Source organism: Pteronotus mesoamericanus, unplaced genomic scaffold (assembly GCF_021234165.1).
Source record: "Pteronotus mesoamericanus isolate MK-2021 breed Mesoamerican mustached bat unplaced genomic scaffold, CSHL_Meso_final contig_42, whole genome shotgun sequence".
Taxonomy (NCBI): Eukaryota; Metazoa; Chordata; class Mammalia; order Chiroptera; family Mormoopidae; genus Pteronotus; species Pteronotus mesoamericanus.
This window is the reverse complement of record NW_026555157.1, coordinates 5,623,233-5,649,573: the sequence shown is the minus strand read 5'-3', so window position 1 is coordinate 5,649,573 and position 26,341 is coordinate 5,623,233. Positions and strand designations below refer to the sequence as shown.

General features: G+C 38.2%; 1 protein-coding gene and 1 pseudogene across 1 annotated transcript in view; both read right to left on the bottom strand.

Moving 5' to 3' along the window:
• MORC1 (MORC family CW-type zinc finger 1) overlaps positions 1 to 26,113 on the bottom strand; it is a 165,759-nt gene extending 139,646 nt beyond the window's left edge. Inside the window, exons 1-6 of the mRNA XM_054577233.1 lie at positions 26,049 to 26,113; positions 22,787 to 22,840; positions 20,008 to 20,042; positions 4,959 to 5,027; positions 1,768 to 1,858; positions 1,042 to 1,150 (exon numbers count right to left, since the gene is read on the bottom strand). Of these exons, the coding sequence (XP_054433208.1) occupies positions 1,042 to 1,150; positions 1,768 to 1,858; positions 4,959 to 5,027; positions 20,008 to 20,042; positions 22,787 to 22,840; positions 26,049 to 26,113 (423 nt within the window). The remainder of the gene's footprint in view (positions 1 to 1,041; positions 1,151 to 1,767; positions 1,859 to 4,958; positions 5,028 to 20,007; positions 20,043 to 22,786; positions 22,841 to 26,048) is intronic.
• On the bottom strand, positions 6,141 to 7,375 carry LOC129073610 (mitochondrial-processing peptidase subunit beta-like; annotated as a pseudogene).
• Positions 26,114 to 26,341: the final 228 nt, after the last annotated feature.

Sequence of the window (26,341 nt, the reverse complement as noted above, 5' to 3'; positions counted from 1 at the left end):
TCTGCGCCTGCTGGGCCAGCTCCCATTTTCATACTGTCCCTCCAAACCCCAAACTGTCCTCCAGGTCTGAGACTTGCTGTACACCATTTCCCTCCATAAACCAGTCTTTACAGTTGCAAGTTATACTCGCTCCATGAAACGCTTATTAACCACTCAAGGTTCTCTGATGTCTCCATCCATATGACTGTTTTTGACAATCTGTAACAGCTGGAATATATATATACTCACTGAAAAGCATTCTTTCTAAACACACCAATTTTGGTTTTGGGTTTTTTTTTCTTTTTTATTGAATTTATTGGAGTGATACTGGTTAATAAAATTATATAGGTTTCAAGTATACAATTCTGTAATACATCATCTGTATATTGTATTGTGTGTTCACCACCCCAAGTCAACACCTCCATTTTGTTATTTATCCAATTCATATGTGTCTGCCTTATTTTCTGACAGCTCTGAAAACACTTTTATGGTCACATGGTCTCCTCCTTGTTTTCTACCTTCACAGAGTCTATCCGATGCTGGGCAGACAGCAGTTCCTCAATGTGTATTTGATGTACTGAATTATAACTCATGTTCTTAATAGTAAAACTCAGACACTGTAAATTACTATCTCTGGGTCAGCAAATGGAGCTGAAATCATGGTCCCTCAAGTTAACAGTTTTAAGTCTATTTCACATTCACTTTCTTTAGATTTTATATTCTAAGACTTTGAATCCATTTTTCTATTTAATACTGATAATCCAATTTTGGCAGAAGTCGTAGAAATGTTTTGCAGACTTCTTCCAAAAAAAAGCTCATTGTGCCAAAAGGAGTGTCTTATTCTGGGAGGTTTGAGTATATCAATAATGTAAATAAAGTTACTAAAACTGCCTAGAAGTTAAAAACCCAAGAAAGGGTCAGCAAGACAGGCCTCCAATGATCCCAGCCACCTTTCCTGATTTCCCAAACATACTCCTAAATTTCTGAATCATAATCAGAAAGAACTCATTATAGAAAACAATACCAATATTATTGGATTGGAAGAAAAATCTCAACTCTTACCTCACTCAGACCTTCTCCTTCACAGAATGTCTGAGAAAAAAACACACAGGTCATTGTTTCTTCCTTCTTTGTAAAAAGAATAAAGTCTTTTCCAATCCTCATAGATCCACTACAAAAAAAAAATTCAAGAACGTAACAGTTTATATCTCAGACACTGAAAGGAAGGGTTTTCTTTTCATAGAAATAACTCCACTGTTTTGTTGACCCATCACCAAGAGGGTACAATATGATTTCTTTTCTAAAAGTAGAGCAGATTGATTCAAACTAAACCAGTCCCAAACTGCTGCTTGAGACATGACTTCTGAAGAGAAGGTGCTGTCTAGTGTTGAAGAAGAGAGCAATCATCCGTCCCTGGCTGGAGCCACACTAATGACAGCGGCCTGTGTCTTTCCCTTTCATTGAAGCAGTCTACTGAAATAAGCCATGGAAACAAACAGCACCTATGCTACGCTATGCTTTGAGAAACAATAAACCACAGAGATGCAATTAAGCTCTAGAGTACAGATATTCCTGAAAGAAAATCCATCATCTATGTGAAAATTAAATTTTAAAATATTGTAAAGATCTCAGTCAGTTATGGGCATGGAAGTTCCAAAACAAGGTAGGACTCCCAAGTTTATATTCTTTTAAAAGTTTTGTGAATTTGGACCATGCTGTATCAGATTGTCTTTAACTAAATATTTTTTCAGTATCGATAATACATGCCTCAAAGAAAAAAATTCTCACCTTTTAAGACCATTGCCATATTGCCCAATAAACTTCAAGGGTGATAACCGTTTCTTGGATGTTCCAAAGTAAATGATATCTGAGGCTTCCTCTGTAATACACAAAAATGTTTAATGTGGTTAGGACTTACGAGTAGTTCATAGAGGCCAGATGTCCAGTCCTTGGGATATCACACATATCTCAGGGCATTAGGACAAATCCATACCTCTTGGATCAGCCCAGAAGCAAGGCTCCTTGTCACAGGCCCAATAATCTCTGACCAGGATCTTATTGCTATTATATCAAAAGAGGTTCGGCAGACTTAACCCTATGAATTTAGTCAAATAAGAGTTTAAAACTCTGAGGTTTCACTTCCTCCTCTCTAATAAGGAAATGCTAATACTTATAACACAGTTCTTGATAAAGATAACTAAAATGAACTAAATAAGATGTAATCTTCAAACCCTGGACACAGCACGTGGCATTTGATAAATGCTAATAAATTTTTAGTACTATGATTATTTGTACTGCTAGTAAAAACCACTGTGGAAAACACAGTGGTTTTCCACTCAAAAAACTAAATGGAATTTAGTTTTTTAGTATGGAATTCCCCTCAAAAAACTAAAAACGGAACTGCCCTGCCTTTTGACCCAGCAATTCCACTGCTAGATTATATCCTAAGAATCCCAAGACACCAATTCAAAAGAACCTATGCACACCAATGTTCATAGCAGCACAATTTACAATAGCCCAGTGCTGGAAGCAACCTAAGTGCCCATCAGTAAATGAGTAGTCAAAAAACTGGTACATTTACACCATGGAATACTACTATGCAGCACAAAGAAAGAAGGTGCGCCTATGCTTCACAACAGCATGGATGAAACTGGAGAGCGTTATGCCAAGTGAAATAAGCCAGGCAGTGAAAGACAAATACCGTATGATCTCACCTATAAGAGGAACCTAATCAACCAAACAAGCAAGCAACCAAAATATAACCGGAGACATTGAAATAAAGAACAAACTGAGAGTAACCAGAGGGGAGGAGGGAGGGAGATAATGGAGGAAAGAAGGGGAAGAGTCCTCGAAGAACATGTACAAAAGACCCAGGGACAAACAAAAGGGGGTGAGATTGAGGGTGGGAGGCAGGAGTCAATGGCGTGGGGGAGAGCAGTGAGGATAGAGATGACTGTGCTTGAATAATAAAAATAATAATAATAAAATTTAAAAACAGGATCAATTAAGACAATGTACATTATATAGTATTTCAAATATTTCAGAAACAAAAAGAAAACCTGGCCTTTATTTAGCCCCATGTGATACTGAAAAGAATGGAATGGCTCTGATCTAATACTACCTAGGAAGGAAGGGCTACTTGTTTCAGACTTGTAGAGTTAGTTTTCTGTTTTCAAGACAGCTCTACCTATTACACAGAAACAAACATAGGGAGGCTGCCAAAATGAGGAGACAAAGAAACAGGGCCCAGAGAAAAATCAGATCAAAATTCCAGAAAAAGAACTAAATGAAATGGAGATAAGCAATCTATCAGATGCAGAGCTCAAAACACTGGTTTTAAGTATAGTCAAGGAACTTAGTGATGATCTCAGCAACATAACAAAGGCCCAGTCAGAAACAAAGGATGCACTAACTGAAATGAAGAACAATTTATAAGAAAATAACAGTAGAGTGGATGAAACCGGGAATGAAACCAATGATTTGAAACAAGGAAGCAAAAAACAACCACACAGAACAAGAAGAAGAAAAAAGAATTCAAAAAAATAAGGATAGTATAAACAGCCTCTGGGACAACTTCAAGAGGTCCAACATTTGCCTCATAGGGGTGCCAGAAGGAGAAGAGAAAGAGCAAGAAATTGGAAATCTATCTGAAAATACAGCAAAAGAAAAATTCCCTAATTTGGTGAAGGAAATAGACATGCAAGTCCAGGAAGCACAGAGTCCTAACTATGATGGATGCAAAGAGGCCCACTCCAAGACACATCATAATTAAAAAGGCAAAGGTTAAAGATAAAGAGACAATATAAAAGCAGCAAGAGAAAAGAAGTTAGTTACCAGATGGTGGCCAGATGGAAGGGGGAGGTGGAGAATGGGTGAAGAGGCAAAGGAATTAAGTACAAACAGGTAGTTGCAGAACAGCCATGGAAATGTAAAGTACAGTACAGGAAATGGAGCAGGGGTGTCTAATCCACAGCCTGCAGGCCACATGTGGCCCATGATGGCTATGAATGGGCCCAACACAAAATTATAAATTTACTTACAACTACAAGATCTTTTTGTGATTACATGTTGCAATGTATTTAATGTGTGGCCCAAGACAACTTTTCTTCTTCCAGTATGGCCCCAATCACCAAAAGCTGGACACCCCTTGAGTAGCCAAAGAACTTATATGCATGACCCATGGACATGAACAAAGATGAGGGGATTGCCTGAGGGGGCGGGGGGTTCTGGGTGGAGTGGGGCCAAGGGGAAAAATCAGGGCAACTGTAATAACATAATCAATAAAATATAATTTTAAAAAAAAGAATTCAAGGTTAGGTTAGCCCAAATAACTCAAAGCCCTCATCAGAGGAAATAAACATTTCAACTCCAGAGCAAATAGGTATTATGCACCTACTATGTGCTGGCTTCTTGCTAGCTTTGAAGATACAAAGATAATTCATGAAATGTATTGTAGAGGTATCACTATGATGGGTACATTCAATTGAATCAACTAAACTTTTGGACATGCAAAGAAAAATCACAAACTGCTAAAAACGAGATGTGACCTCTACCTCAAGGTTAAGCAGAGAATTTTAAATTGCCTAAAAACATTGGAAACTGCCTCAGGGTTCTCACAAGCAATACCTGAAGGATGGTCTAAAAAACGATCGCATAATCCAACCAGTAACTATTTGTATTCCATTCATTCCCAGATGTTTTTTTCATACAAGTAATCAGGTACCTTCTGCCTTTCATTTTTCTGGTGATATTTATTAACATTCACTTTCTGTCTTGGTTTAGATGGCTGCAATGAATCTACTCTGCCAGGCGAAATATTTAAACCTAAAAAGTTCATTATGTTAAGGCTGGGGGTTTATTTTCCCTAATAGCTCCATACCTGTTTTTGCACAGCTTGCTCAATTTACTTTTTATTTATTTTATGGGTTTTCAGGCTGTTTCTTCTAACAACCAGTTAGGTATCGAGATAATTAACTTACCAGGGCTCATACCACATCCATCATCCAGGAAGCACAACATGAATCCACCCTGCAGTTTTTCATTATCCACTGTAAGAGAAAGCAGCTATTACTAATAAATATTGCGCTTAATTTGTTTGTCAGAAAGTCATGCTGCTCACATAATTATTTGTCCTCCTCAAATGCAGCCATTGAGTGACAGACTTGTGGCACAATGATAGAGCTCAGAAAACCATTTTGACTACAATTTCACAAGAAATTGACAGAAGAAAACAATCAAGACAAAAAAAAAAGGACTTTGAATTAACATAAACCACTTATACATTAATAAATTATGAATACAGTATGACATGCCCAGCTCTAGAATTTGGTCCTTTAGATTCCATGTATTTCCTCCCTGCAGGAGGGAAGAAGGGGAGATAGTGATGTGACCCCAGCGTCCCTCTGTCTAACCTCATCAACCTTTATTCCCTTCCACCAAAGCTCTAACTCTACATTCAGTCTGGGTCATTCTTATTAAATTCATCAAGCTCTCTTCCAAGTGTTATTCCCATGAGAGCCATTTGAGCATGCTTCTTCTGTTGTTTTTGCTGTAGATTTTTTGAGTTTATAAATTTTTACTTATTTCAATACCACAGTAGGCATGGGACCACAATTACAAATAAATGACCAACCTTAGGAACTTTCAGACCTCTGGCAGTTAGTAAAACCAACCTTTTCAGTAGTGTCTTTAATTACAGATTTATCTAATTTGAATGCTTTACATATTTAAACCAAACACTAGAAATGTCTACCAATTCTAAATAACAACTTTCTCCCTTCCTAGGAACTCATCGAGATGGTAAAAACAGAGACACTCAAGAGCAAGTACTGTTTGTAAGCAGAGCCACTAAATGAGTTAGACAGTCTTTGTTGTGTGTCTATTTTTATAGTTAAACTAAAATACTTTACAAATTTTCTTTCTTAAAATTAAATTTATGGTGATAATTTGAAAATATGGTGTTCCAACATAATCCCTCAGAGATCTACCATTCACTGTGGTAATCTTATCCTTTGAAAGTTTGACACAGTATTTCATTTAAATTTACAAGTGTGTATGTTCATTTTTATTTTTATTTTTGCTTTAGAGATTGATACCTTAAAACTTGCCAGTCTGTTAGTTTTATAAAAATATATGTTCAAAATATTTTGATTAGGGGCATTTTAATCACGAAGCCAGCACATGTTACTACAAATCAACTTAAAATCTGGAAGTTGTGGCCTTGCTGGCGTGGCTCAGTGGAATGAGCACTGGCCTGCAAACCAAAGGGTTACCAGTTCAATTCCCAGTCAGGGTACATGGGTTGTGGGCCAGGTCCCCAGTAAGGGGCCCGCAAGAGGCAACCACACATTGATGTTTTTCTCCCTCTTTCTTCCTCTCTTCCCCTCTGTCTAAAAGTAAATAAATAAAATCTTTTTAAAAAATCTGGAAGTTGCTCCCTGGGACCACCAGCAGCAGTTGCTAGACTCCTATCATAAATATATTTGGTACATACTTCTCAAATTTTCTCAGCATTCACAGCATCAACTCTTGCTTCAGGCAGAGGCATGAGATTTCTTCTATCTCAGAATAATACTTGTTTACACAAATTGGAGCACAACCATTGAGTTGCAACATGTTTGTTTTCAGGTTTCTGGCTCCTGCAACTTCACTTTCAGTGACATTTGTACAGGGTCACATCCATTCTTTTTGAACAACATGTAGCATGTCTACAATGGTGGCTGGTTTACAAACCATATAGATTCCCCATAATCCTGTATCTGTGCAAGAAGTGTTAAAAGACTAGAAGTTATGGAAGAGGTTGCCATGACCGGTGAGCTGGGCCAGCTTGCTAGACAAATTCATTCCTCCTCCTGAAGCACAATCATAGTTGCCAATCAGTGTGTTTGCAACCATGAGACATATTGTATCTGGATGTGCCCAACCAACAGCTATTACAAGGTACGCCAAAGCAATCTTGTTGCCTCTCCCTCAAATCTCACTTGCTATGAATCTGCAGTGAACCAGAGCTGGTGTTTCTCCTTTGAATGTGGGCCAAGAATCACGAAAATGAAATTTTGCTATCTCAAGCAGTTCATCATGGGAAATTTCTCCAGCAGCAGCAAGTACTGTCCTTGGCTCCTTATAATGTGTGGTTATATAATCCACTAAATCCTTATGATTTTTAAATTTGATATTTTAAGATGGTCCCAAAATTGTCCATTCAACTATAGTATTTTGATAAGCTATGGCATGAAGATAATCAAACAACCTCTGGTAAATTGGTTTCAACTCCCTACATCTCTCTAAGGATTATTCCACATTCAAGTTCAATTTCTTGATCTTCTAAGTGGCAGCAAATATTTGCCTCTTGAAGATGCATGTGATTTTTTAAAATAGCCAAGTCGTTGGGAATCATTTTTGATGATTAAGAGATAGCACTGAGTTACATAATATAATTGCTTGTTTAAAAACATTTAAAGGAGACCAAGATGGTGGCAGAGTATGTAGAAGCTACACTCCTCCCAGGACCAAATTGGAATTACAACTAAATTAAAGAAAAATCATCCTGAATTACAAACTGAACACTAGCTAGAGAGAAGCCTTATAACCAAGGAGAGACAGAAGAAACCACTTCACCACAACAAGACTGGTAGAAAGTGAGGAGTTGAGAGAAGGCCAGCTGGGCTCCCACACTCAGCAGCTGAAGGTCCAGAGGGATATTTCAGCTTCTGGGGGGTTCACACTGAGAAGTGTGGGATCTAAACCCCAAGTTGGGCACCCCAGCCTAGGGCACCAGAACCAAGAAAGGAACCCACATAACAACCAGCTGCAAAAAACCACAGAGTTTCTTTCTGCCAGGGAGTAATGGCTAAAGATGCAGAGAGACTCTTGAAAGGGCTAACACAGAGACTATCATTTGTAGCTACTTACTCTGGACTCTGGAGGAGAGAGGGCAAAGTGGACTAGAGATGCATGAGTAAAGACTGAAGCTGGTGGCTCTGTAGAGAGAGCTGAAGGATCAGCCACCAGAGTCCCTGTGTGTACTGAGTTATTCCCCACACTGCAGAAGCCATCTTTCTTGGGCATAGTGCTTCCCTCCATGCAGCATCAACCTGAGGGGAAGCAACAGTCCTGCTTGCAGGAATCCCTCTCGCCCTACCCTACAGAGCTTAAGTCAAGCTGCTGAGTGCAGCTGGAGGCAATTACAGTGTTAAGTCCAACAGCAAAGGCGAATCTCTGGGAGCTCTGAGACTTTAGCAGACCTTTTTCCAGGCCCAGTGCTGGTAAAAGCAGGCCACTGTGCACAGCTTAGTTCTCTGTGCACCTACCCAGACCCAGCAATAGAAGCCACAGGCTATGGATTGCTGATAGCTGCAACAGGTTGCCCAGAGCCAGTCACAGGCAGTATCTGACATAAGTTGCTGAGGCTGGTGGCTCTGTAGAGAGAGCTGACAGAGTCCAGGCAGATCTACCTAATACATAGAAACATACAAATAAACAGCCCAAATGGGAAGACAAAGAAACAGCCCCAATTGAAAGAACAAGAAAATTCTATAAAAGAAAAACTAAATGAAATAGATACAAACAATTTATCAGATAAAAAGTTTAGAGTAATGATTAAAAGGATGCTTAACAACATGAAAAAGACATAGAAACCATAAAAAAGTACCAGTCAGATAAAAAGGTGGCAGTATCTGAAATTTAAAAAGTACACATGGGGGGCAAGGGAAAGTGGTGGGGGGTAAGCAGAGACAAATGTATTTAAAAATAAGAAAATAAAAGAAAGAAAAAAAAAGAAAAAGTACACATGAAGGAAAAACCTGTAGGTTAGATGAAGCAGAGGATCTAATCAGGGAGTTGGGAGAAAAGGTTAAAAAAAGACACCCAAGCAGAGCAGTGAAAAGAAAAAGAGAATTTAAAAAAATGAGAACTTAAGAAACATTTTGGACGACATGAAGCATAACATCCATGTCATGGGAATACCAGGAGGAGAAGAGAGCAAGCCAGGGATCAAGAACCATCAAGAAATAATGACTGAAAATTTCTCTAATAGAAAAAGAGAAAAAAAAAAAGAAGTAGTATAACAATAAAATGGCACTACATACATTTTTATCAATAATCACCTTAAATGTAAATGGCTTAAATGCTCTGACCAAAAAAGAGAGAGTAGCTGAATGGATAAGAAAACAAGACCCATACATACGCTGCCTCCAAGAGAAACCCACCTCAGATTGAAAGAAACAAACAGACAAAGAGTAAAGGGATAGAAAAAGATATTTCATGCAAATGGAAAGAAAAAAAGTTGGCATAGCAATACTTATATCTGACAAAATAGACTTTACAACCAAGGTTACAGTAAAAGACAAAGAGGTCGACTACAGGATCATACAGGGAGCGATCCAACAAAAGGATATAACCATGGTAACCATTTATGCACCCAACATAGGAGCACCTAAATATGTGAAACAAATCTTGTACATAAAGGGAGAGATCAACAGAAATACAGTCATAGTCAGGGATTTTAACACCCCATTGACTTCAATGGATAGATCTTTCAGACAGAAAATCAACAGGGACACAGCAGCCTTAAACGACACGCTAGATCTAATGGATTTAATTGTTGCCTTCAGTGCATTTCACCCCAAAGCAACAGAATATACATACTTTTCAGGTGTACATGTAACATATTCTACGATAAACCATACATTAGGACAAAAAAAACAAGTCTCAATAAATTTAAAAAATTGAAATCGTATCAGGCATCTTCCCTTACCACAATGTTATGAAACTAGAAATGCATCACAAGAACAGCACTGAAAAATGTTACTAAACAATGAATGAGTCAACAATAAGATCAAGGAAGAAATCAAAAGATACCTTGAAACAAATGAAAATGAGGACACAACAATCCAAGATGTGTGGGACATTGGAAAGGAATCCTGAGAGGGAAATTCATAGCATTACAAGCCAACCTCAAAAAATAAGAAAAAGCTCAGTACAGCCACTATGGAAAACAGTTTGCAATGTCCTCAAGAAGCTAAAAATGGAACTTCCTTTTGACCCAGCAATTCTACTGCTGGGATTATACCCTAAGAATCCCAAAACGCCAATTCAAAAGAACCTATGCACCCCAATGTTCATAGCAGCACAATTTACGATAGCCAAGTGCTGGAAGCAACCTAAGCGCCCATCAGTAAATGAGTGGATCCAAAAAACATGGTACATTTACACAATGGAATACTACACAGCAGAAAGAAAGGAAGATCTACTATCCTTCACAACAGCATGGATGGAACTAGAGAGCATTATGCTAAGCGAAATAAGCCGGAGGATGGAAGACAAATACTATATGGTGTCACCTGTAAGTGGGACCTAATCAACAAACAAGAAAGAAAAATATAACTAGCAACATTTAAAGAAAAACTAAACTGACAATAACGATAGGGAAGGGGGAAGGGGGGTAACGTGAAAAAGGATAAAGATGAAGTCAAGGAACCTGTATAAATGACCCATGAACAAAGACAAAGTGGAGAAAGATCGAGGGTGGGACGTGGGGGTGGGTGCGGCAGGAGAAAGCGGTGGTGGGAAAATGGAGACAAATGTATTTGAACAATAAAAAATTAAATAAAAAAGAAAAAGCTCAAATAAATGATCTAACTTCACACTTAAAGCAACCTGAAAAAGAACAAGCAAAGTCCTAAGTGAGTAGAAGGAAGAAAATAATAAAGATTAGAGTAGAAAGAAATGGAGTCTAAAAAAAGATACAAAAGATCAATGAATTCAAAAGTTGCTTCTTTGAAAGGATAAATAAGACTAACAAACCTTTAACCAGACTCATCATGAAAAAAAGAGAAAGGACCCAAATAAATAGAACCAGAAATGAAAGAGGAGAAATAACTGACATGAAGAAATACGAAGGATTGTAAGAAAATATTATGAACAATTATATGCCAACAAACTGAACAATCAGGATAAAATGAATAAATTCCCAGAAACATACAATCTTCCAAAAATATATCAGGAAGAATCAGAGAATCTGAATAGACAGATCACACCTAGTGATACTGAAGCAGTCAGTAATCAAGAAACTGCCAACAAACATCCTAGACCTAGACCTAGGCTTCACATGTGAATTTTACCACACACCAAGAACTAATACCTCTCCTCCTCAAACTATTTCAAAAAATTCAAGAGGAGGCAAGACTCCCAAGCTCATTTTATGAGGCCAACATTATCCTCATTCCCAAACAGTAAAGACACTACAAAAAGAAAATTACAGGCCATTATCTCTGATGAACACAGATGCTAAACTCCTCAACAAAACATCAGCAAACTGAATCAGCAATGCATCAAAAAGATCATACACCACAATCAAGTGGTATCTATTCTGGGAATACAGGGTTGGTACAACAGTCACAAATCAATAAATGTGCTTCACCACATACACAAAAAGAAGGATAAAAACCACATGATCATATCAAAGGATGCAGAAAAAGCATTTGTTAAAATCCAGCACCCATTTATGATGAAAACTCAGCAATGTGGGAATAGAAGGAACATACCTAAACATAATAAAGGCCATATATGACAAAGCCCTGCCAGTATCATACTCAACAAGCAAAAACTACAAGCACTCCCCTTAAAATCAGGAACAAGACAGGGATATCTGCTTTCACCTCTCTTATTCAGCATAGTACTGGAAGTCCTAGCCACAGCAATAAGACAAGAAGTAAAAGGCATCCAAAGTGGAAAGAAAGAAGAAAGACTGTCATTATTGCAGATGACATGACACTGTGTATGTATAACCCTAAAGATTCCACCAATAAACTACCAGGAGAAATAAATGAATTCAGTAAAATAGAAGAATACTAAATTAATATCCAAAAATCAGTTGCGCTTGTATATCCCAATAATGAACTATCCAATAGGGAAACTAAGAAAACCAATCCCATTCACAACTGCTTCAAAAAGAATAAAACACCCAGGAATAAATCTAACCAAGAATGTAAAAGACCTGTACTTGAAAAATTATAAGAGACTGAAGAAAGACACCTAGGTCACTTCAATAACTTGGCTGTTATAAATAGTGCTGCAGTAAACATCGAGGTGCATATTACCTTTTTGAATTGTTCCACTTCTGGGGGCTTTTATTCAGATAAGCAGACAGAAAGTGGAATTTCTGAGTCCTTCTTTGTCTCTTGTTATATAGCCTTTGTTTTAGACGAGACCAGGTACGTTCAGGGTGGTATGGCCATAGACATACATAGCCTTTGTTTTAAAGTCTTTTTGCCTGATACAAGTATTGCTATCCCAGCTCCTCTCTCTCTTTTTTTTTTATTTCCATTTCCATGAAATATCTTTTCCATCACTTTATTTTCAGTCTCCATGTGTCTTTCAGTCTGGAGTCTCATGTAGGCAGCATATGTAGGGGTCCTGTTTTTTTCTTTCTTTTCTTATTCATTCAGTCATTTATGTTTTTCCAACAGAGCACTTAGTCAACTTCCATTTGAAGTAATTATTGATAGGTATGTGCTTACTGCCATTTTAATTGTTTTAATACTACATTTTTAACACACTGGAATATGACACGTCCATGAAAAAGAAATGGATCCTGCCATTTGCGACAACATGGATAGACCTAGAGGATATTATGCCAAGTGAAATTAAGTTAAAGATGAATACTGTATCATTTCACTTAAGTGTGGAATCTAAAAAAACTAAAGAAATGAACAAACAAAACAATCTGACCCACAGATACAGAAAAGCTGATAATTGACAGAGGGTTGGGCAGTAGGGGTATGGGCAGAAAAGTTAAGAGGATTAAAAGGTACAAACTCATAAATAAGTCATGGAAATATAAAGTACAACATAGGCAATATTAATAATATCAATAATATCACAATAACTTAGTATGGTGACAGATGGATAAGGGACTCTTTGTGGTGATCACTTTGTAAGGTATATAAGTGTGAAATCTCACTATGTTCTACACCTGAAACTAATAATATTGTATGTCAACTGTACTTTAATTCAGAAGAGCTTTAAATTTCAGAATAAAAATCAGACACACAAAAAAAGACACTGAAGAAAGAAACTAAAGAAGATACAAGTAAGTAGAAGCACATCTATGTTCATAGATAGGAAGAATTAGCATCAGAAAAATGTCCACACTACCCAAAGCAATCTAACAATTCAACGCAATTCCTATCAAGACTCCAATGATGTATTTTACAGAACTATAACAAATACTTCAAAAATTTATATGGAACCACAAAAGACCCTAAATAGTAACAGCAATCTTGAGAAAGAACATAGTTGGTGGAATCACACTATCAAATACTAAACTATAATTAAGCCAAAGTAATCAAAAGAGCTTAGTACAAGCATAAAAACATATAGCTCAAGGGAACAGAAGAGAGAGCCCAATAATAAGCCAATGACTTTGTATCCATTAATTTTTGACAGAGAAAGCAAGCACATTCAAAGGTCTAAAGACAGTTTATTCAATAAATGACACTAGGAAAAGTGGACAGATGCATGCAGAAAAATGAAACTAGACCAACTTCTTATGCCATGAACAAGAATAAATTCAAAATGTATTAAAGACGAGTATTAGACCACAAACCATAAAAATCCTACAAGAAGACATAGGCAGTAAATTCGCACACATTTTTGTAGTAATGGTTTATCAATACATCTTCTCAGGCAAGGGAAACATAAAAATAAACAAATATGACTACATCAAACTAAAAGGTTTTGCACAGCAAACGAAAAAATAAAAGATAACCCACTGAACTGAAGAGCATGTTCTCCAATACCTCTGATAACAAGTTAATATACAAAATTTATAATAAACTTATACAATACCAAAACAACAAACAACCCAATTAAAAAATGGGCAAAGGACCTGAATAGACACTTCTCCAAAGAGGACATACAGCTGGCCAATACACATGTGAAAAGACGCTCTACATCACTAATCACCAGAGAAAAGCAAATTAAAACCACAATGAGATATCACCTCACATTGGTGAGAGTCGTTATCATCGATTAATCTACAAACAAGTGCTGATGAGGATGTGGAGAAAAAGGAACCTTTTTGTACTGTTGGTAGGAATGCAATAGGTGACTGTGGAAAGCAGTATGGAGTTAACTCAAAAATTTAAAAAAGTATCTGCCTTTTGACCCAATGATCCCTCTTCTGGAACTTTATCTGAAAGAACCCAAAACACTAATTTGAAAGAACATAAGCACCTTTACTGTTCTTGCAGTGCTATTTACAATTGCCAAGATATGAATACTGCTCAGCCATTAAAAAAAAGAACATTTTACCCTTTTGTGATGGCATGAATGGACCTGGAGAGTATTATACTAAGTGAAATAAGCCAGTCAGAAGGAGACAAATACCATATGATTTCACTCATATGTGGAAACTAATGAACAATCTAAACCCCCAAGCAAAACAGAGGCAGGCTCACAGAGGCTGACAGCTATGGGGTGGGGGGAAAGGTCTGGGGCAGAGAGATCAAGCAAAAAGGACAAAGGACCCGTGGACATGGACAACAGTGTGCTGACTGTGGGGATAACCAGGGTAAGTGGTAATGGAAAAAAAACAAATGAAATTTTTTAAATGTAGGGATGTAATTAACAGTAGTAAGACTAATTTTAATGCAGTTTGTAATTAGTCCTGAAAGTAATTTTGACATCTGGCTATGAGTTCCAACACATCATTTTTTTATAACAGCTTTATTGAGAAATAGCTTACATACAAAAAAAAAACTGTACATGTTTAAAGTTTAAAACTGGTAAGTTTTGACGTATGTATATATCTATTAAACTATCACCACAGTCAAAGTAATGAACATCCCCAGCCCCCCAGATGTTTCCTTCATCCCTTTTACTATCTCCTGTCTGCCCCTCTATTCCCTGTCACTCTTACTACCCTCAGGCAGCCACGGATTTGCTAATTCAGTTTCTATAGATTCATTTCTAGCACATTTAGGTCAGTCTGTGTGTGCAATCGTCCACTCTTTGTGACATGTTAAAAATTCAATAATATTCAGGATAATCCATAAGTAAATATCTAATAAGCATGCCTAAACGTCCTGGCTTCATAATTTTATGGTCACATGCCCATGTATAACCCCTACTTTCTCTAACTCACTTCCTGTTCTCAAACCCTTTGGATCTTCCCTACCATTCAATTTCCCAGTTTCTTCTCTCTGCCTGGTCCTCGGGCCGGCTTACCTCCACGCCTATGTCAGAATATTCCTCCCCTCCAACTCCTTTTTAACTATATGCTCTGTTCAGCCCTCCACCTTACTAAAACTGGCATTTCCAGGCCGTTCGAGGCGAGTGCAACTCTCACTGAGTGCTTTGCAAAATGCAGTAATTCTTAACCTTGACTGCACATTTGAATCATCTGGAAATATTCTCAATGAATTGGTCTTGGATGGAGTTGAGGAATCAAAGCCCCACCCTCAATTATCCTAATGTTTCTAAGAATTGGGAGCCACCTGATTCAAGCCTCAGGCAGTTGTGCATAGTTGCAAGAATTGAATTTGCAGCTCTTGATACACAGTTCTCAGGAAAGAAGTTTCCACAAAGGGCATTTCTTCAGCGTACAGGTAGGAAAGACTCAAAATTCCCAAGATGCATATACAGTACTTACTTTTTCTATAAATCCCAATGAGATGTGCAGATGATCACAGTCTCAAATTTTAATATTTCCCTACCAACCGCCCTAAAGCTTGGCCTTATTTCAATTTCTTATAACTATGTATTTCAGATAGATTTTCATTACCTGTTAATACGCATGTCCAAAACAAACCACGACACCTGTCATCTGATTTACTCCTCTTCCTAAAGCTTCCCGTTCAATGAATGGTATTACGCTGACATTAAGCTGCGAGTGCCCAAGTCAAAACCTCTGGATAAGCAAGTTCATTCTCTCCTCACCCCATTTACAGACAAGTCCTCTCAATGCCACCTCCCTAATGTTTCTCAGATTTGACCAATTTCTCCATCCCTACTATACTGTTTTAGTTCATCTCTCCTCTGCATTACAGCAACATCTTCCTAACTCTCAGCTCCCGCTAAAATCAGAGCGCTCAGGCAGCCCCCAGGCCGCCCGCAGCCGCTGTGTATCGCAGTACTCTCCTGCTCCCCACTGCCCACAGGACGAAATCCAAACCGGTCAACAAATCTTGCTGACCTTTTATCACCTGGCCCTCCTACTTCTCTAGGATGGTTAATTTTATGTGTCAACCTGGCTAAGCCATGCTGCCCTGTTATTTGGTCAAACACTAGGCTAGATGTTGCTATGAAAGTATTTGTGGATATAATTAACATTTAACATTTAGCAGCAGAGCAGATCGCCTTCAATAACATGGGTGGGCCTCATCCAATCAACTGAAGGTCTTAAAAGCAAAGACTGAGGTTTTGCAAAAGAGAAACAATTTTTCTGCCTCAAGATTATAGCACAGGAACTCTACATAGGTTTCCAGGCTGCTGGTATTCCCTGAAGATTTAGAACCCGGGATGGCACTATCTGGCTATCCAGCCTGCCAACTACCCTACAGATTTCAGACTGGCTGGCCCCAGTCTGAAAGTAAGTCAAATATATATACATTAAATATATACACATATATACATATACATAATAATCATATAAATATATATTATGTATAATAGTTTTATTTATTATGTATTATTATTCTATAATATACATGTGTACTATATATACATATATACATATGTGTATATATATACATATTACAGAGAGAGAGAAGGGGAAGAAAGACAGAAAGTGGGGGTTTTTCTCTCTTACTGGTTGTGTTTCTCTTAAGACCTCTGGCTAATATACTCTCCAAGCTCGTATCTAGTCTTCCCCTCCCCCACCCATACTGCAATCTCCTACTTCCACACAAATAACTCCCTTAAACTAAACCTTGAACATCTCAAACATTTTTACAAGTCTGTCAGTGTTCTAGGGTCTCTCCAGATTCGAGCCACTGCACACAGCACTCCTTTGCCTTTCCTATCCTTGGCTCACCAGTCGAAGGCCTATTTAGGTCTTTAGTTCATTTAAGATTTCTTCCAGGAAGATTTCCTAATCCTTCCATATCACCAGGTGCCTATAATGAATGTGTTCTTTATAATCTGTCTTCATCATCTTTCACAATATTTAAATACCTATTCAGATATCTATCTCTCTTTCAGACTAGTGATTTTTACACCCTTTGTAACAGAGCTGCCTCAGAGATACGATAAAAGCTATGAACCCTCTACCCATAAAAAGGCAGACACATACCATATTTTCCATGCACCGCTACACTAGGATGCCAATTCCTTAAAAGCAAGCATTCAGCCCACCACTTGGTAAGTGCTAAAAAAATGCATCGAACAGATAACCATGTTTACTAGAACTAATGCACACACAGATAAAACACCCATGGCTGAATACATATATAGTTTGAATTGTATAGCCAGCCCTCAAGTTACTTAAAGAAAACCTAAGACTGGAGAGTAATTCAGGGGCCTCAATAAGTAATTGGAAAATTAGCCAATACCTCGATGAACTATGCAGCCCCACACCAATTCTATCTATTGGTGCATAACCCTTGGCCCTGGTTGGTTTGTTTATTTGGAAAAATTAATTTGCTAGGTTTATGGCCACATTATGGTTTGCTTCGATTAAAAAAAAAAAAACTTTGTAACATAAACATGTGGTTTAAAACCAAAAACCACAAGTTCAGTTTTTCACAAAATGCATATAACCTAAAGAAAAAAGTGCCAATTTGAATGCAAATCTCAAAGATTCTTTTTTATCTATTATGACCGTAACAAGTGCTAGAGAAAGTGAGATTGAACACTGTCATGCCCTGCTTGGTGTTCTGTCACAAACACAAAAGATAATGTATGAATACTGATTACATCTGTTGTACTTTGGGATTCCAGATAATTCCTCTCAACCCTTTATAAATAAAGAGCTCTAAATGAAATGCAGCTTAATTCTCTTTTCCCTTCGTCCATTCTAGGACGACTGCCCTAGTTCAAATCCTCATGAAATCTTCCGGCCCCACCTCCCTGCTATATGTCTCCTGTCACCCTTCTATCGACTGTCCTGTGTGCTGTTGCTGGAGTATCTTTTACAAAGGACAAAAGAACATTTGAATTTGCCAAATGACATTGCTCAAAGTTATTCAGTGGTCCACTGTTTACTGAAAGAAAAAAAAATAATAAACCCTTAGTGTGGTATTCAAAGTGCTCATCCATTTGGATCTAACACTTAGCTCTACCAAGCTACCTAGTCATTGTTCCCTGAGTCCTTTTTCCCAAAGTATCTATATGACTCAATCTCTTACATCATTCAGGGTTTTGCTGGTAAATAATCTATTTAGCTGATTTCCCTTATCACCCCATGAAAAACACGCTCCTCTCTCTCCGTTCTCTTATCCCACTTTGGTTTCCTTTTCCTTTCAGCACGTATCATTGTCTGGTGTTCATTTCTTCACTGTCTCTCTTCATTAGAAGGCACGTTGTATGAGCACACAAACTTAATCAAACATCTTGCTCAAAGCTCTATCCCCAGCACCTAGAATAATTACTTGGTTCATTCATAATAGGTCCTTCATAATTGTTACTGAGTAAATGAATGAACCTCTCAGTCTATTTTTTTTCCTCACAGTAATTCCTCAACAGTAATATTCGTTTCTTCCTGTACTACTTGAAAAAATCACGTCCATATTTCAAGTCCTAGCTCTTCAACATGAGGTATTCCTTCTCTATGAAATTCTCACCATACTCCAAGTCCCTTCTGGGCAAGAGCCACTTATGCTATTTTACTCTCTGAAATTGGATATATAAGGGAAGACGACTTCTTATCCGCCTCTGCTGTTTCTTTCTGTGTGGAATGGAATTCAATGAGTGTTAGTAAGGAGGCCCTTTCTGTCCCTTGACTCCCTTTTCCCCTGTAGTAGTGAATTCCGCATCTGACTGGTAATTTGGGGAGGCTCCGCTCAGATGTCTCATGTTCCTTCTTAGGAATGACTGCCTGCAGAGGGGATGAGGGCCTCTCGCCCACCGCCCACCTCCCAGCACACCAGCTCTGAGGGAAGCCTGACTCCACTGGCGAGGGGAGCCTGGTTCCAGCAGGTCTGCTAGCTCTCCCACACTGGGCTCCACACTCCAACCTGGCACTTATCAGTAACAAAGAACGACTCTTGTATGTCTCACTTTTCAGAACTTGGAGAGTAGAAAGGGAAGAATACGGTCATTTGTAATGTTTCATCAGATCTCTCTCCCTTGTGAACCAGAAACGCCCAAATGCACAGGATCTTCAACACTTAGAAAATTGAATTTAACTGAGCTGCTTTTTAATATAGGTATGGATTTACATCAAGGACCATATTCTCTCGCTCGTGACCAACAGCCAATATTTTCAGGAGATTAGACAGAACTGGGGATGGGGATCAGTTTTAACAACGTGCACATTTCCCGAGGTAGTGTTAACTATAGGACTGGATCGCAGAACCTAACTTCGTTTGCATCATGTTGTAATGACATGAACTAGTAAGTGCAACAAATACTTGGTGGCTAAAAATGAAGTTAATGAAGAAAACATATTTGGTGTGAATTTTACAGCACTCAAACATTCACACTGCACATTCACCTACGCATTTTAAAACTGTGACAAGTTGAGAACGATGCATATTTAATTACAAATATTTGTTAGGTTAATATGCTTTTTAAAATAAAACTGTTTTCTTGTGGCAGACAAACAGACTGTTCCAAATCACTGATGCTCTCACAAACCCCTGAAAGCGCTCGTTCTGTAAATGGGTCTTCCAACAGGTGGACGATGTCACTCTTGTGGTGTATTTTTCTCAACCTGGCTCCTCACAGGTCCCTGTGGTCACAAAGCACTTAGACTACATTGAAGATCTATGGAACGTGGTTGGATTTATGAAATAAAATAAAAGCAAAATAACTTCAGGCTTTCCCATAAGAATAAAAAAAGAAGAACAAGAAAGCAAATCTGCTCACCTGAAAACACATCAAGTCTTGCAGCTCCTGCATCTCTGGAACCAATATAAAAATATCATTGTTTCAATGTGAAATTTTTTTTATTACATTAATCTGAATTGCTTAAGTGAAGTAAAACCTATTATCATGTAACAAACAATAAAGAAATCCACTTAAATTACTTCAGGGACAACCTAATTACTAAAATGTTTCACTCTACATTTTTATACTAAGACTTATTATCACTCATAATTTGGGAATGTTACAAAGCCTGAAACTCAGAAAACTAAAAGAATAGATGGAATTAATGGTAGAGTCACAAAAAGTTCAACAAAATAGAGATGAATATTTTTAAAAACTGGAGAATAATCCAAAAGTCAGAGAATAATTTTCATGATGTATCTTAGTTTTTAAAAAGTTCAAAAGAAAAACCAAATTACTAAGCCATATAGTACTGTATAAACACATTTTTAAGAACATACATAGTATACATGTGCATATCTGTAATGAAAGAAATGAAAATGTTAACAGTGGTTTTCTGTAAGTCAGAGCTTGGGAAACTGTATAGCCCATGGGACAAACCTGGCCCACCATTTCTGTAAATACTTGGAACACAGTCACACCCATTTACTGACATGCTGTCTATGGCTCTGCCTTCACACTACAATGGCAGAGCTGAGTACTTTCAACAGAGAACTCACGACCACAAAGGTGAAAGTATTTCCTATCTGGCCTTCGGCAGAGAAGGATACTGACTCCCATTTCTATTTTATAAGATAGCTGAGTGAGGTTTTTTCTTACTTTTCTATAATTCACAGACATCATGTGTATATTTTTAAAGTAAAAATTTTAAAAAGAAACTATAAAGAGCCAAAAGCGCCTAGCCTGAGTATCAAGGGTACCAGCAATTCCTTCTTTTCTTCCTTTTCTTTATGAACACCATGTGAACTTTCATTATGAATCAAACAAACATGAGACAGGCCAGACTTGGTCAGGGCCTTTCAGTTTACAAATGTTGCTTAAGAATTTATTATTATTTTTTCAATCCTCACCCAAGTCTATGTTTAATGATTTTAGAGAGACAGAGACAGACAGAGCCATCGATGTGAAAGAGAAACATCTATCCGTTGCTTCCTGTACACGCCCTGACTGGGGATCAAACCCACAACCTTTTGGTGTATGGGCTGACACTGCAACCAACTGAACCACTTAATCAGGACAAGAATTGCTTTATTGATCACATTTCCTTCACCCCCTAAGTCTGAAGTCAATCTTTCTCTGCCAATCACTCAATCACCCTCTACTATATCAACTGTTCCCATTGTTCTGTTCTACATTCTAATTTTACCTGCCCTCCACTGTTGAATGAAGGAAGGAGACAACTTCAGAGGAGAAGACAGCAAAAGAGACAAACGTGTTCTTCCATAGTAACACATGTCAAGGTTGAGAATTGTTCTTTTCAGACCTATAGATACCAAGTTGCTACAAACGGACATTCAGTGGGAGAAAACACTAATGGATACAAAAGGAGCCTTGCTTCTGAGCTGCGGGCAGAAGCAAACAGCAGCAACCCTTACCTCCTGCAGAGGGAGAGAGACTAACAGTGAATGTTCATGAGTCTTGGCCCCATCCCTGTTCACTCTCTAAGTTGAGTTCAGGATTCTCCTATCCAGTCAACTTTATTTTTTTTCTCTCCCGCCCCCCGCCCCCTTCTGTTATAACTGTGATTGCATCAGTTCTACAGAGAGAATTTCATATTAGGATGAGCTAGTAACCTTTTACTTAGTGAAGGGCACTGCTGCACAGAAAGTTCTGGATGGCTGGTTAACAGAACACACCCTGCATTTACACTGAGTCATCTCTCTTCTTAGGCCAAAAATGGGGGACAAATGCAAACAGCTGAAATCCATTTATCAAGCTGTGGCGAGGAATTTAGTTCTCTCTACTGAGATCCCTAACCTAACAACTGCCTACTACTTCCTGGGTAGATTGCTTTCTGCAGAAGAGGTAAGTAAAATCTAATGTTATAGGAAAATACAAATATAAAACAAATCAAGTACCAAATTCAATTAGCTGAAAAACTGACTCCCTCACCAGCCCCACAAATACACTTACGTGGGCCTTGAATTGTTAAAGGGATTTCTTTAAACATTAGTGCTTTTGTCAGAAACAGTAAAATGGGGTAGAGGAGTTCTGTAGTCAAACAGCCTAAATTTGAATTCTAGCTCTGCCAAATAGCAACTGCATGACCCTGATTAAGTCATGTAACCTCTCTGTGCATCAACTCCCACATCTGTAGAATTGGGATAATTACAACCACCACAAACTGTTGTTGTAAATATGAATGAGCTAATACCCATCCTTAGGGTGCTTGGAAGAGAGTTTCATACATAGCAGGAGATCAGTAACAGTTAGCTATTTTTTCTTTAACTATGCAATTCACTTTGATGCAGACTTTAATAAATGCCCAAACGCAAATCTAAATGCTCAAGACACCATATATGCTGATACGTAACTCAAAAACATCCAAATGACTATCTGCTGTTACATGGTTATTAACATAGAAACAGGCATCCAATGTACCTAAATTTCAAATTAGATCATAAATACAAACTGGATAAATATGAGTAATTCCTTTCACCTGTTATTTTTCTTATAAAAATATTTTTTTATAGAAAATCAATTCGCAAAATATTGCACGTGGGAAAAAATGACATTATCTTTTCCTCTTTGAATATAATAAAACTTGATCTATGTCATGGGGTTCCAGCAATCACCTCTGTTAACAGACAAACCTTACCTTGCATTGTCCAGCAATTCAGCCAGCGCTCCAAAGAGGAAACTGTGGGTGGTGCTGATGAAAAAAACAGAGGGAAAGGGAAAAGTTAAACTAACTCTGGAATCAGTGTAAGTTTCAAGAAAGTTGCAGACAAATGTTCTCCAGGTCTAGACAGATAATCAGTTAAGGAGTTATCCCACAAACATCTTTCTCAGCACCATCAGGATTCTGAAGCAGGTGCATTTCATTACAAAGCTGAGGCTAGGAACACAGTTGCCCAAACACCCCGAAACACCCCTTCTACACCTAATGAAACAAAGACTTCATGGGCCTTTTGCTGCACTTAGAGCAAATGCTGACATTTGAAACTGTTTTGTAAGCACTTCCTCAAGTTTTATCAATTTTTTTTTTCATTAAAATTGTAATTTTTAAGGCAAAACTATTAAAACCCTGGCCCACAAAAAGGCCCTCAGACTTCAATTGCAGGCACTGGCAGGAGCCCCCTATTTGCCTTCATAATCTCTATTTTTTCTGTAGAATCTTTCCACCTTTGAAAAGTCTGCTCCTGAGATAACCTCATGAATTACTGCAGTCACCGTGTCCCACACCCTCTCGTGCCAGGTCCTGGGTAACAGAGCACTCTACGCAGCCATCACTATTTACACTTCGAAGGCTGAAGAGCCGTCTGTGGGTGAAATCAGGCTGCCTTCAGGGTCTCACACTGGCTTTTCATTTCCTGATGTGGATATTTCAGTCAGCAACTTTATCACAGCTTTAAGGGAAGATTCAGTATGCAATTTTCTTTTCATATATTTAGTAAACGGGGGCAAAACAATAAACGCCCTTTACCAAAAAAAAAAAAAAAATCTGCTCACGTGTACAAGAGGAAGGATCACCTGCAATGTCTCAGAGATTTTAATACCTCAGGTCACAGGACAACATGTTGGCTTAAAATTTATTTCTTTAATATATATAAATCATGTCTTGGAATTTTAAACTGTAAACACATGCTGATGAGGGCTTTCTTGACTCAAGTCTGCTTTCAAGGTCGTAATTTTTAAAAACTACTAAATACTACTGTTTTTAAAAGATGTTCTGCACTCAAAAAAAAAAGCTAGTATGTAAAAATCTAAAATAAACCAAAAGTGAAGTGTAGATAATACACTTTACAAAAGCAGCATTTAAAGCACAAACCTTTCCAATAAATTTAAAACATATGATTCGATATACAAAAATTCAAACAATCCTTCAGGGAAGTCATTACAATCATTCTGACAAAATTAAATGCTTTACAAGTTTCTGTACTCTTTCACTCAAGACTGTCTGCTTGTCATTTGCCAATGTGGGGGAGCATGTTCTTTACCCTTTGGGAGCTCAAGCTAGAGGGGGATATGGAAAATACACAAGTCAACAAATACATTAAGATGATATGATATTGTGATTAGGTGCTATGAAGGAAGGCAGGTGGGGAAAAGATGCTGGTAAAGGAGGAGGCATGGGTCAGCAGAGACCCTTGAGAGAACGCATTTAAACAGAGCCCTGAAGGACAAGGAGAAGTTGCTCCTTTGCAGAGCTGGAGTGGAAACTGTTTTAAGAATAATGACATACTGGGTTTACTTTTGTTAAAAGCTTCCACTGACAGCTTCAGGAAAATGGACCATAGTGGGGCAAGAATAGGAAGCAGAGAACCCAGTGTAGAGGCTAAGGGAGATGTCTGTGGTCTGGACCAGTTGATGGTAGTGGAGATGAAGAGGCAGGGACAATTTGAGACCTCGTCAGGTCTTCGATGGATTGGTTGGGAGCGGGGAGTGAAGCAAGGGAAAAATAAAAAATCATTCCTGTTTTTACTAGCTAGGGGAGAAGAAAAGATGCCAATTTGTATCCAATTTTGTTCTTGTTGCTTCACATTACTGTCACTTTTGTTCTTTAGTTAGTTACCAAACCAACTGACAATGGGGTGGTTTGGGGGAGGCGAGCCTGGAAGGCAACAATACCCGCAGAAACTGGACAAAACTCAGGCTGCAGAACCTTCCTGCACCAGGTAAAATTCACAGTCCTCCCCACATTATGCTTAAAATTTTTCTAAAACTGACCTCAAAATTGCTATTTCTTCACTTTTCTTTCACCTCTGTTAACTCTTAATTATCTGTCCCATACCTTCCAGCTTGAATTATTCTCCATGATAAATAAAAATTAAATATCTGCTGAATATTGCCTGTTTTATGCTATTTTCTATAAAAATTGCACTGTCCCACACACTGAGGCCAGCTTTTCCTGGTTTTCTTCGCACTTTCCTATGGTTTGAAATCTTTTACATCCCTTATATCAGCAATTTTCAACCAGTATTGCCACAAAACCCTTTAAAATATACTTCAGGGGCAATGGCCTCCTTTCCCTTAATTGCCAAATTAAAAAATGACAACGGCTCACACAACATAGCCATCCACTATGAATGGATTAAAATTATACCTATTTTTTTGGTCAGATTGGCAAAATTACATATTTTTTTGGTGTGCTGCAGAATTTTAGTAATCAGTTTAGGTATGCCATGAGATGCGAAAGGTTAAAAATCACTGCCTTTTATCAGTACTTTTAGTAAATCCAAATTACTAAAAGATTCCCCCCTCCCCTCTCAAAAAAACAAAACAAAAACATACCACTACGAATTACCCAGCACTAGCTTCTATGCTTTGCTGTGTTGGAAATTACAGATGGAAGAGAAAACTTTTGTCATCTCCCTCAGCAATCTGAGTATCTGAAATAACACCTAATCAGTAGCCAAAAGGCATCTGGGCCTGACAGAGAAGAAAGAGTGCCTCTGTAATAACTAAAATGTGAGAATTCTATCTTCAGAAAGGTTACATTTTTGGAAAGACTCTGGAGGCCACAGAGGCTGGAATCAATAACTACAAATTGCTCTCTGGAGGCAACTTTAATCTTTAAAATGTCAGTATATTGGGCAGAGAAATCAATAGAGATAGGCAACTTTGGTGCAATGAGGGTTCTGCTGACCTACAATTACATAGTTTTGTTAAATATTAGATGTCACTACCTCTTAGTGTTAATGGGGGGAAGGGTGAGGGGAGGGGTTAGCCTGGCCCAGACTATGTGTCTTTATCACTTTTATAGTTTTTTTAAAAGCATAAACAATTTTACATAAATATTTCCATAAGTCAATGATACCAAGTTCACTTTTTTTTTTTTTCAAATCACTTATTTCACTAGCTAAACCAAACTTTCCACTGTGAAACCCTCCCTCTCCAGCCTCTCCCGAATCACTTACGAGTTGGCATGGATGAAATCCAGATGCAGCTGGGCCCGCCGCAGAGTAGCATACTTGTCCCCCATGTCCTCCAACGCGACCTGCGCAGCCCTAAAAGACAGGAACGGATAGCCCTGTAGCTGTTCGCCCACGCCCTCGCCCTCGCCCTCGCCCACGCCCTCGCCCAGGAAACTTGCTGGGTGAACACGCCCTCCCCCTGGCGGCCAGAGTAGGAAGCTCGGTCTAAGTTGTTGCTGGTCCTGGACCCACCTTCGAAACAAGTGAGCCATCTGAGCCGAGCCAACCCTCTCTTC